The sequence below is a fragment of the Ranitomeya variabilis genome, chromosome 2, assembly GCF_051348905.1.
Source record: "Ranitomeya variabilis isolate aRanVar5 chromosome 2, aRanVar5.hap1, whole genome shotgun sequence".
NCBI classification, from domain to species: domain Eukaryota; kingdom Metazoa; phylum Chordata; class Amphibia; order Anura; family Dendrobatidae; genus Ranitomeya; species Ranitomeya variabilis.
Genome location: NC_135233.1, coordinates 198,175,160 through 198,191,804, shown reverse-complemented (window position 1 = coordinate 198,191,804; position 16,645 = coordinate 198,175,160). Strand labels below are relative to the sequence as shown.

The 16,645-nt window shown below is 40.3% G+C and overlaps 1 protein-coding gene across 3 annotated transcripts in view; it reads right to left on the bottom strand.

The window, feature by feature from the left end:
* DRP2 (dystrophin related protein 2) overlaps positions 1–16,645 on the bottom strand; it is a 146,784-nt gene that overhangs the window by 72,527 nt on the left and 57,612 nt on the right. For all 3 annotated transcript variants that reach the window (XM_077283432.1, XM_077283433.1, XM_077283431.1), the window contains 7 exons: positions 15,421–15,689; positions 15,192–15,338; positions 8,369–8,447; positions 7,824–7,884; positions 6,297–6,358; positions 4,801–4,875; positions 2,921–3,122 (listed from right to left, as the gene is read on the bottom strand). In XM_077283432.1, the coding sequence (XP_077139547.1) occupies positions 2,921–3,122; positions 4,801–4,875; positions 6,297–6,358; positions 7,824–7,884; positions 8,369–8,447; positions 15,192–15,338; positions 15,421–15,689 (895 nt within the window). The remainder of the gene's footprint in view (positions 1–2,920; positions 3,123–4,800; positions 4,876–6,296; positions 6,359–7,823; positions 7,885–8,368; positions 8,448–15,191; positions 15,339–15,420; positions 15,690–16,645) is intronic.

Below are 16,645 nucleotides of genomic sequence, written 5' to 3'. Positions count from 1 at the left end.
CTGAGGCTGGTGACTCGGATAAACTTATCCTCAGAAGCAGAGGTGACTCTTGGTCTTCCTTTCCTGGGGCAGTCCTCATGTGAGCCAGTTTCTTTGTAGCGCTTGATGGTTTTTCCACTGCACTTGGGGACGCTTTCAAAGTTTTCCCAATTTTTCAGACTGACTGACCTTCATTTCTTAAAGTAATGAAGGCCACTCATTTTTCTTTACTTAGCTGCATTTTTCTTGCCATAATAAAAATTCTAGCAGTCTATTCAGTAGGACTATCAGCTGTGTATCCACCAGACTTCTGCACAACACAACTGATGGTCCCAACCCCATTTATAAGGCAAGAAATCCCACTTATTAAACCTGACAGGGCACACCTGTGAAGTGAAAACCATTCCCGCTGACTACCTCTTGAAGCTCATCAAGAGAATGCAAAGAGTGTGCAAAGCAGTCATTAAAGTAAAAGGTGGCTACTTTGAAGAACCTAGAATATAAGACATATTTTCAGTTGTTTCACACTTTTTTGTTAAGTATATAATTCCACATGTGTTCATTCATAGTTTTGATGCCTTCAGTGTGAATGTACAATTTTCATAGTCATGAAAATACAGACAAATCTTTAAATGAGAAGGTGTGTCCAAACTTTTGGTCAGTACTGTACACAGTTGGGAAAATAAGTATTTGATACACTAACAATTTTGCAAGTTTTCCCATCTACAGAGAATGGAGAGGTCTGTAATTTTTATCGTAGGTACACTTCAAATGAGTACCTACAATCTAAAAATAAAATCCCGAAAATCACATTGTATGATTTTTACATAATTAAATTGCATTTTATTGCATAAAATAAGTATTTGATCACCAACCAGCCAGCAAGAATTCTGGATCTCACAGACCTGTTAGTTTCTCTGTAATAAGCTTCCTACTCTGCATTCATTACCTGGATTAATTGCACCTGATTGAACTCGTTACCTGTACAAAAAACACCTGTCCACACACTCAATCACACTCCAACCTCTCCACCATGGCCAAGACCAACAAGCTGTCTTAGGACAAAAGGGACAAAATTGTAGACCTGCACAAGGCTGGGATGGGCTACAGGACAATAAGCAATAAAAACCAGGAGAAAACACAACTAACCGACCAAATAGTCCAAAAAAATAATTTTTATTACGTTACAATCATGACAATAATAAGAGTATGGTAGCGGGAAAAGATTAGGTAATTAAAATTGGATTTTATTTTATTGTATTCCACTGCCACTTTGTTTTATGGCATCATTATGGATCACTATCGAATAATCATGTCATTTCTATGACCCTAACTTAGCCAGTAGCATTTTTTGATACTTCTGTTGCCTATATCTAGCCGTTTTTTATTAGTGCTCTAATATTTACATATGTACTAGTCTCCTGAGTGCGTCCTTTTTTCAGTATCAGGATAAAATATACCTGAATTTTATACTCCACATAAATTTTAATTACCTGTAATCTTTTCCCGCTACTATACTCTTATTATTGTCATGATTGTAACGTAATAAAAATAATTTTTTTGGACTATTTGGTCGGTTAGTTGTGCTTTCTCCTGGTTTTTAATGTTTTTGGTCCGACTGTCCATGGTAAAATATATCAGTCCTTCACGTGGTGGTAGCATTTTTATATTACATTAATTTATTTATACAGGCAATACTCTCACTACCACGTGTATCTTTTCCTCTGCATATTTCTTTTTAACAGGACAATAGGCAAGCAGCTTGGTGAGAAGGCAACAAATGTTGGCACAATTATTAGGAAATGGAAGAAACACAAGATGACTGTCAGTCTTCCTCAGTCTAGGGCTCCATGCTCTTGTTTCGTGGGCTAAGGATGATCTGAGAAAGGTCAGGAATCAGCCCAGAACTTCACAGGAGAACCTGGTCAATGACCTGAAGAGAGGTAGGACCACAGTCTCAAACATTATCGTTAGTAACACAATGCCGTCATGGATTAAAAGCCTGCAGGACTTGTAAGGTCCAAATTGCAAACAAAGGTTTCTGTGCCAAATATTAACTTCTGTTTTACTATTGTATCAAATATTTATTTCATGCAAATTAGTTATGTAAAAATCATACAATGTGATTTTTTATTTTTCTATTATTTAGATTCTGTCTCTCACAGGTGAAGTGTACGTACCATAAAAATTACAGACCTCTTCAGTGTTTGTAGGTGGGAAAACTTGCAAAATTGGCCTTGTATCAAATACTTATTTTCCACTCTGTATTACACATGCAAATACATATTGTACAAGTAAATACTAATTACACGTGCAAATACTGTATATATTACACACACAAATATTTGTTCCACTCACATACATTACTAAGTCTTGAGGTAGAGAACTTCAGACAAGTCTGCTAAGTGGTGCAAGTCCAGAGTTTGCCTATTTAGCTGTTGTTGGCCATGCCCCTTCACCAAGCCGTATGCACCATTTTTTTAAATGTCATGAGCGGAACATAAACTGTATATTTTTTTTAAGTTGCAAATTTTTGCCCAAAACAGACGTGTCAAGATTTCCTAGGTCTTTTTTTTACACCACATAATTGGTGCAAATAGTTTGGTCAATGTCTCCCAGTGACTAGACCTTGCTCTATGTTCCTTCTAATCTCAAAAAATAAAACATAAAATAGAATAAACCTCCTCTAAAATCTTCAGAAATGTCTTATCCCTGGTGGTACCAATCACAACATGTTTATTAAACGTAATAAACTGTATTAGCAAAGTCAGGTGCTTGATATATTAACATTGTTAGATATTAATGGCTTTTTCGCCTTTTTATATTACTCCTAGTCATTAGTTTATGTAATAAGTTTGTAAATATTCATCATATAGAATATTGCCTAATTGTTTTAGTGGTTAACAGAAGTCACACATGAGGAAAGTTTTCAGTTGCGTACCCATCAAAGACATTAAGCAGCCAGTTGAGGGCCAGGTCCACACACAATGGCACATTGACTAACAGTCCACGGTCTTCTTCTAATCGCTCATATAGTGAACTCAAACATCGTATGACATCGAGAACATCGAGGGAGCGATCTGAAGACTGCAGGATATCACAACTAAGTACCTGAGAGAGGAGGGGGAGGGTGACTAAGTCCACTACAAGACGCTCCAACAAAGGAGTGAAAGAAGAGATGGTTGAAGGAACACAAATGGTGAGGAAAAAGGAGAAATAGAAAGTTGGGTATATGAAAAAGAAGAGCAGAGAAAGTGGCAAAATTAGTTTGACAGCTTTTTATAACAATCCCTTCCCTCGGAGATGTTGAAATACATTTGATTTCATATGTAGAGTAGAAACATTGACTACTAATTAGTACTTGGCCATGAGTAATGTATTCTCCCACTAGATCATCCTAGGCCATTTGACCAAACATACCATTAACATTTAATGTACAAAAGAGGCAGTCATCTCACCCTGAAAACCAGGACCGAACAGCCAGCAGAGGAGCCAATATAAAAGTAAGAGAAATGATGCCAGCATCCACAATGGAATAACGTTAATAATGTTTACTTGGATCTTCTTAAATTAGCAGTGAGCCATATCAAACATGGAGGACAAAAAGAGACCCATCCGATTATGCGTTTCAAACCTGTTGCATATCCAACCATCCATGATACGACTGAGGGCCACAATGGTTCAAAACGCGTAATCGCATTGTTCTCTTCTTGTCTTTCATCCTTAAATTGGTTACTGCTGTTTTAAGAAGAAATAGATAAGCATTATTGATTTTATTAATGTCTGTACTCCGGCACAGTTTTTCTTACTATTCATATTTAATGGGTGTGGCAGGCAACTCCATCAGTCTCAAGAACAGCATATTTGGTCGACATTTCTGTTGGGAAATTGTTGTGCATGTAGAGTCCATCCTTCATTATAATGGGTGATAAATTAGGAAACAGCCAAATGTGTGCACCGTTTTGTGTCCACACCTCTCATTTATTGCAAGACAGAGGTTGCAGAGTCTCATCACACTGCACTTGAACTGCTCTGAGTCCTATCTAATAGTACCAAGTGATAGATCAGTGACAAAGAACTGATGTCTTCTGATACACATCATTAAATGGCAGCGATTACACTTGTCTCCTGCTTGTGACTTTCTCACTGACAGCTTTTACAAGCAGGAGGCGGGGAGAACCATGTGACGCTGTATTTCCAGCGGTATAGAAATACACGGGAGATTCAGTACACATAGGAAGCATAGACAGGGGAATTTTATATATCTGCAGCTGATGATTGTATGGATCCAGCTACTATATCACCGGTCTATCATATAATGCTGAATGTGGAGGAAAAACAGAAGAACAAGAAGATTTGCGCTTCCCTCTTATTATGATCATGTCAAGTCAAGGTCAATAGTAAAACATTGGAGATTTGGCATTTTTAACTTTTGTCTTTACGTTTTCACAATAAAGTTTCCTTTATTTTCTAAATAAAAAAGGGTCAAGTGTAGTAAATGCTTGAAAAATAACCCATCAAGCATTTCAGCTGCTCCAGGGCGTGACAGGGGCTTCACCAGTAAGCAATGCTGAGTTTGTCATTTTGAATCAGCCCTTTTCTTATTATTAATTTTTTTTTTTGGGGGGGGGGAGGGGATAATTTATTTTGGATAATTCTTGGTATAAACAGGAAAGGTTTAATTAAAAATCAAACTGCTTAAAAAATGCTATGAATGCGCTCAAAACTACATAAGCATCCAACATAAAATATACTAAATATTGAAACATGCCATGTATATGGCAGATACATTTACACCACGTTAAAGCCACTGTATCTCACATCTTAGAGCCTTTTGAACTCTTCGCAGTTTCATCGCTGTTCGGTATGCAGAAAATTTTATGTTATTTAAATCTCCTGAAAAAAAAAACATATAAAACACGATAATTATACCAGATCTTTAAAAAATATATTAAATAATTAATTCTCTAATATACAGTACTGCTAGAAAAACAAGTTCTTATAATAAAGAAGACATTCAAGGAGGGACTGGACGCCTTTCTGGAAAAAAACTTCATGGGCACTAGATTCTGCGATGGGACCTTGATTTAGGGAACTTGTCTGATTACCGTATGTGGAGCCTCATGGGGTTTTTTATTTCCTTCGGATCAACAAGTTCGGTTATAAGTTGAATTTAATGGATTGTTGTCTTCTTTCAACATAACAACTGATACATGCTGCCTGAAACCCAGCAGATTGCATCAGGCACTGCCTGTATGAGTATGTTTGACGCTGAGACAATGCAGCATTTCTGAGAAAAACATACGTTAAAAGCTACCAGCGGCCCACCCGATGCCGGTGACTCTCAGGTATGTTCCTGTACACAGACTTAGGAAGAGACCTGTCAATCAAGGGGTGGGAGTGGGGAGAAGCCGCAGGGTACCCACCCGGTGCCAGTGTCTTACTGGTATGTCCCTGCTCATACACACAGAGAGACCATTCAATCAAGGGGTGGGAGCAGGGAGAAACCACCAGTGGTCCACCCGATGCCGGTGACTCTAAGGTATGTTCCTGTACACACACATAGGGAGAGACCTGTCAATCAAGGGGTGAGAGTGGGGAAAAGCCGCAGGGTACCCAACCGGTGCCAGTGACTCACAGGTATGTCCCTGCCCACGCACACAGGGAGAGACCCGTCAATCAAGGGGTGGGGGCAGGAAGAAACCACCAGTGGTTCACCGGGTGCAAGTGCCTTACTGGTATGTCCTTGTACAAGTAGACAGAGAGAGACATGTCAATCAAGGGGTGGGAGCAGGAAGAAGCCACCGGTGGTCCACCCAGTGCAAGTGACTCACAGGCATGTTCCTGTACATGCACACAAGACTAGACCTGTATATCAACTGGTGGGGTGGGGAGAAGCCACCGGGGGTCTATCCAGTGACTCACATGTATGTCCCTGTACAATCAGACAGAGTGAGACCTGTCAATCAGAGGTGGGGGCAAGAAGAAGCCACTGGGGACCCACCTGTCAGTGGTCAAGTTCCCTTTAAAGTTCCACATCAAATCCACAATGTCTGAACATTCCCCAACAGTGGGCGACAGAGCAGCCCAGGGAATACTGAATAGTATTAAGGTAAGGAAAACGATTCCTGGCTACTCTACCTGCCGGTGCTGCCCCTGGTGGTTGCAATACCACTACTCCAACCCACGTCAGTCCATAAGACAGCTACTGCCTGTGATATCGGCATCATTTGTTGCTATACTTTTTATTCTGATACAAGAAATAATGTTTTATTAACCATCAAAACAGAATTTGTAGTAAGGGGTTAAAGTCTCACCAAGTGCCTGGTACAGCTCCGTCATTTTTGGATGATCCCAGCAAGTAGTTTGTGCCTGATGGCTGCATGTAAAGAACAGACAGGTAACGCTAAGCAATCACCAGCACTCTGCCCCCCGGAAAAAGAATGCAAAAACTGTAGAGACTCCCTCAGGCACACTGACAATCAGAAACAAGTGTTCATTAGAAGACTAATTCGCCGATTATCAGCGTGTGTAAACATGATGACAGTCACCAGTATGTTGGCAGATGGTGCACTGCCCTCAGCTTTGGGCAGAGGGGGAGGGTATGTAGCAATGCCAGGTAGACTAGGATTACATCCTAGCTCTGCATAATTTGATTACTGCAACTGGCCCTGCATATAAACTGCCTAGGTGTTCATCTAAGTCAGTCAGCTCAGGGAAGCTGACCAGACTGGATGTGTCTTGGAGCTAAAGAGGTATGGAATCCCACTCTTCTTGAAGGGTGGCCCTCATTTTATTGAGGTTCTGGGGTACAGAGTTATGAGCCTCTACATGGCGACTCAGCTGATCCCGCTACAGGTCAGAATCTCTTTCTGAGAAAAGAAAAGTCGGCACAGGCTGCGTGCAGAGATCCACAATTATCTGTGGGTGCTGCTTTGTGTGACCGAGCTGGGGCTAGCTCAGCCGTGTATGAGTAGCCATGGTCTGTTCTGTTTGGTTAGCGTCTGGCCACGGCTAGGGATTTAGGCTTATGAGTTTGTTTTTGGGGCTGTGCAACCTGTGGACACCAATAATATACCTTATATGTATACTATCCATACTATATTGGTTACAACTTACATGTTTATATATTACAAGATTGATGCTATGTCACAGATTGACGTTGACACAATGGTCTTTTTACTTGGTGATTATAATATAAACTTATTGAGGCAATATGTTTATTCTAAAAGTGTACATATGCTTCTATGGATTCATAAAAACATCTTTACTATTTATTTTATATTTGTTTTCAATATTTCCCATGATATTTAATAATTGCACTATCACTCTGGCCTTATCTATTTATAGCTGTATATATTTCTTGCTATTGTCATTAGGATAATTTTTTTTCTTAATTTGATGATATGTCCTACACTACTATGAGCCTCCAAATATATTGTATATATCAATGAATGTTTTTAGTCTTCTGTTGTTTAAGCTTTTTATATTAGATTGCATTTAAGGAATAAGATAACCAGTAGAACTAATAATAGTTTTTAGTTAGTTTGCATTACAAGCCATATTTAACTGTGCATACATGTTTTGGAAAGTCTCATATTATTGGTTCTATATGATTAGGTTTATGCTGTTATCTAATCTATTTTATGTAAGTCTTATTTTTAATCCATTTTTTGCTATTAAAGTATAATTACTCTTTGTTCTAGTTTTTGATGATTCATAAAACAGAAAACAGTCAAAGAAATTAAATGACCTGAAAAGAAACTACGAATACAGACAAAAAAGGACAAAACATAAATAAACATGAAGAAGAAAGACAAAGAAATAATGGACATCGTTCTCACTTGATATAGTAGGGGACCTTGTTGGGCGATATCGCTCTCTCCCAGGGCACTTGTACGGAAGCTGGAATATAACACGTGGTCAGTCTTTTATCACTCATCTCTTAAAGGGTTATTCCAATTTTTTTACATTTATGGCATTTTATTTTACATTTTATTCACTCGTCAACCTAGCCTCAATTGGTCTCCATGACCTGGAAATACTCTAAAATTAGGAAATAGACCTTCCCATGGCTCTTAGAGGTCTCCCGAATAAACATCATGCAGTTAGTCCCTGACCTTATCCAATCGCATTCAATATTCTTTCTCTTTTTTGTACTATTACGTTTGCCCTCCTGCAAACTCTTGGAAAAACCCATCCTCTTCCCATCCATGGTCTTACTTTTCTCTATCTTACCTGTTTGTATTTTGTGTCATTCCGCTGCGTTTTGACATTCTGCCCATTATTCCTTGATACATATGTCTACTATAATCCCTCCTTGTAATAGTAGGTTCCTTTTTTTTTTGCTCAACACTTCAATTTTTAATGTAAAACCAGAGGAACTCACAAGATAAAAAATGTTGAGACTCTGGTCCAAAGTCGCGGTGAGCGTCCTGCAGCTGCCGGAGGCGTTCTGTAACTGAAGTCTGCACAAGAATAATGCCAGGATTCATTCATTCCATGTGTTCACAAAGACATTTTAAAGGTTATACAAAATATTGTCTAAACAAAAAAAACAATTGAATAAATTAATTTGTATGCACCTGTATTTGATACGTTATCACTGATTCAATGGGGACAATAATTAAAATATATACGAGATACCTTATTAATATTTAATTAAGAGGACCTGTCACCAGGTCAAAAGTTGTCTTTTATTTTTGCTGATCCGTTGAGTTTTACATTTTTTTGTATATTTTTTTCTTTCTAAATACAGTACCTTTTAATTTAGTGCACATTGTTATGGTCTTTACAAGAGAGTGGTGTTCATAGGATCCTCAGGGGCGTGTCTTTAGGTTGCTCAGCATTATTACCCTGTGAGCACCTCCCCCTTTGTAGAGACCATAAAAAGCAGCACTAAACAAACAGGCCCATATCTCTAGAACAGTTGTCAGATTCTAAAAAATATATATATATATATATATATATATATATATATACAGTATATATATACACTCACCGGCCACTTTATTAGGTACACCATGCTAGTAACGGGTTGGACCCCCTTTTGCCTTCAGAACTGCCTCAATTCTTCGTGGCATAGATTCAACAAGGTGCTGGAAGCATTCCTCAGAGATTTTGGTCCATATTGACATGATGGCATCACACAGTTTCCGCAGATTTGTCGGCTGCACATCCCAAAGATGCTCCATACAAGGCAGGATGGATCCATGCTTTCATGTTGTTTACGCCAAATTCTGACCCTACCATCCGAATGTCGCAGCAGAAATCGAGACTCATCAGACCAAGCAACGTTTTTCCAATCTTCTACTGTCCAATTTCGATGAGCTTGTACAAATTGTAGCCTCAGTTTCCTGTTCTTAGCTGAAAGGAGTGGTACCCGGTGTGGTCTTCTGCTGCTGTAGCCCATCTGCCTCAAAGTTCGACGCACTGTGCGTTCAGAGATGCTCTTAGGCCTACCTTGGTTGTAACGGGTGGCGATTTGAGTCACTGTTGCCTTTCTATCAGCTCGAACCAGTCTGCCCATTCTCCTCTGACCTCTGGCATCAACAAGGCATTTCCGCCCACAGAACTGCCGCTCACTGGATTTTTTTTCTTTTTCGGACCATTCTCTGTAAACCCTAGAGATGGTTGTGCGTGAAAATCCCAGTAGATCAGCAGTTTCTGAAATACTCAGACCAGCCCTTCTGGCACCAACAACCATGCCACGTTCAAAGGCACTCAAATCACCTTTCTTCCCCATACTGATGCTCGGTTTGAACTGCAGGAGATTGTCTTGACCATGTCTACATGCCTAAATGCACTGAGTTGCCGCCATGTGATTGGCTGATTAGAAATTAAGTGTTAACAAGAAGTTGGACAGGTGTACCTAATAAAGTGGCCGGTGAGTGTATATCTATATATGAGGCATTGTGATTACTCGCTAATCCCGCCCCCTGCACAGTAGCTCCGCCCCCCACATCACAACACACAGTCCAGCCCCCCCACATTACCGCACACAATCCCGCCCCCCCACCACATTACCACACACAATCCCGCCCCCCCACATTACCACACACAATCCCACCCCCCCACATTACCACACACAATCCCGCCCCCCCACATTACCACACACAATCCTGCCCCCCACCACATTACCACACACAATCCCGCCCCCCACCACATTACCACACACAATCCCGCCCCCCACCACATTACCACACACAATCCCACCCCCCACCACATTACCACACACAATCCCGCCCCCCCACCACATTACCACACACAATCCCGCCCCCCACATTACCACACACAATCCCGCCCCCCCACCACATTACCACACACAATCCTGCCCCCCACCACATTACCACACACAATCCCGCCCCCCACCACATTACCACACACAATCCCACCCCCCACCACATTACCACACACAATCCCACCCCCCCACCACATTACCACACAATCCCGCCCCCCCACCATAAAACCACACACAATCCCGCCCCCACCACATTACCACACACAATCCCACCCCCCACCACATTACCACACACAATCCCACCCCCCACCACATTACCACACATAATCCCGCCCCCACCACATTACCACACACAATCCTGCCCCCCCACCACATTACCACACACAATCCCACCCCCCACCACATTACCACACATAATCCCGCCCCACACCACATTACCACACACAATCCCGCCCCCACCACATTACCACACACAATCCGGCCCCCCACCACATTACCACACACAATCCCGCCCCCGCCACCACATTACCACACACAATCCCACCCCCCCACATTACCACACATAATCCCACCCCCCACCATATTACCACACATAATCCCGTCCCCCACATTACCACATGAGGCTCCGTCCCCACACATTAACACACGAGGCTCCGTCCCCACACATTACCACATGAGGCTCTGTCCCCACACATTACCACACGAGGCTCCGTCCCCACACATTACCACACGAGGCTCTGTCCCCACACATTACCACATGAGGCTCTGTCCCCACACATTACCATACAAGGCTCCATCCCTCCACATTACCACACAAGGCTCCGTCCCCACACATTACCACACGAATCCAGTTTGCTTTTGATTTTACACTGTGAATAAAATGTATTAGTATTATTCTGATTTTTAATTATTATTATTGTTATTAACTTCATTTTAAGTTAATTTACCACCTGCGTAAGCGCTATTGAATGTTGTCATTATTTACTTTAGTTTAATCACTAGCAGCGTTAATTAGATAGCAATGAGCATGCCGAGCGTTAGCTGGTTGGAAACAGCTAGTATATATATATATATATATATATATATATATATATATATATATATATATATATAGGGTAAAAGTAGGAATTCAACATGAGCAAGAACCGGACACTTTTGACCTGGTGACACGTCCTCTTTAAAGCACTCATGCTCATAAAACTGGAACAATTGTTTTTTTTAAGGAAAGAGGCCCAAGAGATATTTAGACTTATGTCAGTTAAATCACCATTGTCTGAATGTCTCCATTTAATTTGTAAGGTATATTTAGGGAATAATTATTTGGAAAAGGAATGGTTCATTATGATTAGCGCTACTTTAAAGAGAAATTGCAGAATTTTTTATTCATTGCCTAGGGAAATTTTAGGCTGTTACTATGGAAGAGAGCTCATACTGCTGCTCCCAGGGGCATGAATACAATATGTACGTACTGAATTTTTTTTTTTACAAGGTTCAGCTATTAAATGTGAAAGATTACAATCTACCACATTTAATAGCTGAACCTTGTAAAAAAAATAGTAAGTATTTAGCAATCATAGTTATTGTTAAAGAATGATGATAATCATTAATTATATATATATATATATATATATAATTAATATATTAATTATATATTAACAAAAAAATAATTATTTAATAAAAAATATTTAAATAATCTAATATATGAAGCTGAATGTGTGTGTGTATGTGTGTATGTGTGTATGTCCGGGATTGGCATCTGCACCGTCGCAGCTACAGCCACAAAATTTTGCACAGTCACACGTCTGGACCCTGAAAGCGTCATAGGCTATGTTGTGAGGCGAAATTTTAACCCCGTGCGTTCCAATTCACCAAACAATTTTGCCCCTATCTACATAATGGGGAAAAAGTGAAAGGAAAAGTGTTGGAGGCAAATTGACAGCTGCCAGATGTGAACAAGGGGGACTTAAAGAGTGAGAGCGATGGCGCCAAAGAGTATATACCATACAGTTGCTAAGGTGGGGCCCCGACATGGGATACTCACCACACACGGGGATATGAACACACACAAAATGTGCCACACACTACCACGTGCTTGAACACATATACCACCCTCAGCACACATTTCACCACACATACACCAACCTCGCCACATAAAAGTCGAAACACAAAAGTCACCACTCAAAACTAGCCACGCGCAAAACTCGCCACATGCAAAACTAGGCTCACGCAAAACTTGCCACACGTGCAAAACTCACCTCATGGAAAACTCGCCACACGCAAAGCTTGCACACGCGGAAAAATTTCCACATGCACAAAAGTTGCAACACATGCAAAAGTTGCCTCACACAAAACTTGCACATACTGAAAACGCACCACACATAAAACTCACAACGCGCAAAACTCGCCATGTGCAAAATTTGCTGCACACAACCTGCTACACTAAACTGTCACATGCAACTCGACACACAAAAAGTTGCTACACGCATGTCGCCACACAAAACTCATCTCACAAAAGTCGCTACATGCATGTCGCCACACGCAACTCAACACACACAACTTGACACATGAAACTCGCCCTAAAACACACACAAGTCTGGTATTATCCTTCAAAAATAAAAATCTGATTAATAAGCAGACAAACTACAAGAGCAACAAATGTACCATATAGGAATCCGGCAGCTGTCAGTCACATGACCAGTCTATTATGTGTATGTGTGAGCTAATATTTACTGCCAGGAAGTGGGCTTACTGTTGGCTGGGGATTTATCAGGCTGCCAATTTAGCTTACAACTACTGAGGTAAAAATACTGAGAAAATGACGTGTGAACGAGGTCTAATACAGGAGGAGATGACATACAGATATATACTATATACAGGAGGAGATGACACACAGGTATATACTATTTACAGGGGAGATGACACACACATATATACTATATACAGGGGAGATGACACACAGGTATATACTATATACAGGAGGAGATGACATACAGGTATATACTATATACAGGAGGAGATGACACACACATATATACTATATACAGGGGAGATGACACACAGGTATATACTATATACAGGAGGAGATGACACACTGGTATATACTATATACAGGGTAGATGACATACAGGTACATACTATATACAGGGGAGATGACACACAGGTATATACTATATACAGGGGAGATGACACACAGGTATATACTATATACAGGGGAGATGACACACAGGTATATACTATATACAGGAGGAGATGACACACAGGTATATACTATATACAGGGGAGATGACACACGTATATACTATATAGGAGGAGATGACACACAGATATATACTATATACAGGAGGAGATGACACACAGGTATATACTATATACAGGAGCAGACGACACACAGGTATATACTATATACAGGAGGAGATGACTTACAGGTATATACTATATACAGGAGGAGATGACACACGTATATACTATATACAGGAGGAGATGACATACAGGTATATACTATATAAAAGAGGAGATGACACATAGACATATAGAGGAGGAGATGACATACAACAGGTATATACTATGTACAGGGGAGATGACATACAGGTATATACTATACACAAGAGATGATATACAGGTATATACTATATATAGGAGGAGATAACATACAGGTATATAGTATATACAGAAGAGATGACATACAGGTATATACTATATACAGGAGGAGATGACACATAGGTATATACAATATACAGGAGGAGATGACATACAGCAGGTATATACTATTTACAGGGGAGATGACATACAGGTATATACTATATACAGGAGATGACATACAGGTGTTTACTATATATAAGGGAGATGACAAACATGTATATACTGAGGGGAAAATGAGAGATGTGAGGTGAAAATGACGGGTGTGAGGTGAAAATGAAAAGGTGTGAGTGCAAAATGAGAGGAGTGAGGGAAAATAGTGGAGTGATCGGGAAATGACAGATGTGAGGTCGAAATAATAGGTGTTGGGGGGAATGAGAGGAGTGAGGGGGGAATGAGAGGAGTGAGGGGGGAAATAAGAGGAGTGAGGGGGAAAATGAGAGGTGTAAGGGAGAAAATGAGAGATGTGAGGGGGAAAATGAGAGGTGTGATGGGAAAATAAGAGAAGTGAGGTACTATAACTAACCACAGATATTTACTATGCCCAGGCAACGCCAGGCTCTTCAGCTAGTTATTAATAAAACTGCAAATAATATTGGTAGTTACAGCATTAAAACTACAAAAATGGTTCATGGTGTTGTTCATTTATTGGCAATGACAATTTATGTATTTTTTTTATTTTACATTAAAAATAGTCTCTGTGTTGTGCAGAATGAGATTTCGAAGAATCCATCAGTCAGCACGTTATGACGAGGAGTTTGTAGCTCTTTTATATGCCTTATTCTGAACTTCTTTCAGCTGATTTATGGTCACAGACCACATTAAACTATGCACAATATACATGCATTTAATCATTTAAAAAAAAAAGAAATACAATGTTCCCAAAGATGTACAATCACATTAAGATGGGATTAAAGGGGTATTCCCATCTCCAAGATCCTATCCCAATATGTAGTAGGTGTAATAATAATAATAATATTAGTAAATACGTTCAATTACAAATGTAGTATAGTTCTTCTGATTTGCTGTCTCTTTACTCATGTGCAGGAATTGCAGGACCTTAGGTATCCAAGGTTACGGCCAGTAGCAACTAGCTAGCTGTCACTGTATCAGTGGACGTACCCATGGATACCTAAGGCCCTGCATGAAGGAAGAGACAGTGAATCAGAACAACTATACTACTTTTGTAAATGAAGGTATTTGCTAATATTAAATTATTATTACACCTACGACATATTGGGATAGGATTTCGGAGATGGGAATACCCCTTTAATCTTAATTGCTCATTGTGTACCGGGGGTAGGTGGGTTCCTCACTGTATATTATCTGCATATACCTGTAGCTGTTTCCAGCGACTGTTAATTTGCTCCAGCTCACGAGCATTTTCCATGGACAGGTGGACATCACACAGGGCTAGCTGATGAGCAAGGTCGTTTGCCATCTTGTTTGTGTCTTTGATTGGCGCTATCTCTTCCTTAAACAGCTAAGGAATAATTAAGAGCCATCATCAGCGTTTATTGTGCCAATACTGCACGTTGTATGGGCAGCACACGCTCCTCGTTTACCTTCGTAGCCTGGATGTGCTCAGGCAAGGAGTCTATAAACAAGTCCCCTATAGGTTCCCATGTTGTCTGCACGCTCTCCGCCTGACTCAGTGCGTCCGTAGCTTCTTTCACCGAAACTCCTAAGTCCCGAAGCTGCTCTAATGTTCTTTCCAAATGGCGGTGCTGGTCTAAACTGCGAGCGGTCAGCCTATCCCACAGTTCACTGGCCACACTGGCTTGCTTCCACAGTAAGCGACTAAGGCTCTGAGATCGGCTCCTAGGAGAGGCATCTGGAAAAACGTTTTACAAAAAATTAATGTTATAGCACTTGTATTAAGGAACTAATAGCTCTCCTGTGACATATGGATCAGCGTTTAGAAATGAAAAATGACCACCACCTTTACCAAAATTGCAGCACAACTGCCGGCAATCCAGATAACCAGGGCCAATTTACAGTAAAAATAACACCCTTTTTTCTTAATTAATTTTATCACTAAATAAATATATAAATCAACCCTACTTTGCTGATACTTTACATCTGAAAAGTCATAAATATTGTTTCTTCAGCTAAGTCATGTGATGTCATGGTGACTACTCGAGAACTACATTACTTTTTGCTCCCATCAACTCCAACTTCCAAGTAGGATGAATCTGTATAATATAACTTTTCAACAAAGCAGAAGGACAGAAACTCCTATCACAGTTAATAATGATGATTGCACAGCTCCAGTCTACAGTAATAATCAAGGAGATCACATTTTATCCTTCCTGACTGTTTAGTTATAATCTATTATCTTAGGGGAACATATTGAAAATGCTGTGTGCTTTGACAATAAAAGTGTCAAAACTATAATTACAACCCCCACCACCCTAAAAGAAGTGCCATACAGACATTTCCCCTGTAACAATAGGAACATAAACAGTATCCCCCGAAATGATAGTGCACCATAGTGTGTCCAATACAGTAATAGTTACCCACAAAGAAAAATATGCCAAATAAAGAGTATCACCTTTTCTACCCAATACAGTTGGGCTGCAAGAGAATAAATGATAAGAAGTCTTTGACTTTCTTCTTTATGGTGGGTATGGACTGTATCTGTGTCCTGAGGACACGGATACAGTTAAAGGTAGTGTTCCCCGGCAGACAGAAGATGCATTAAAAATTGTTTTAGCAGCGTAAAAATACTCCTCCGGGAGGGGTAAGTATGTAGGCGCGCAGATTGAGCGGCAGGCGCGGCGGCAGGTG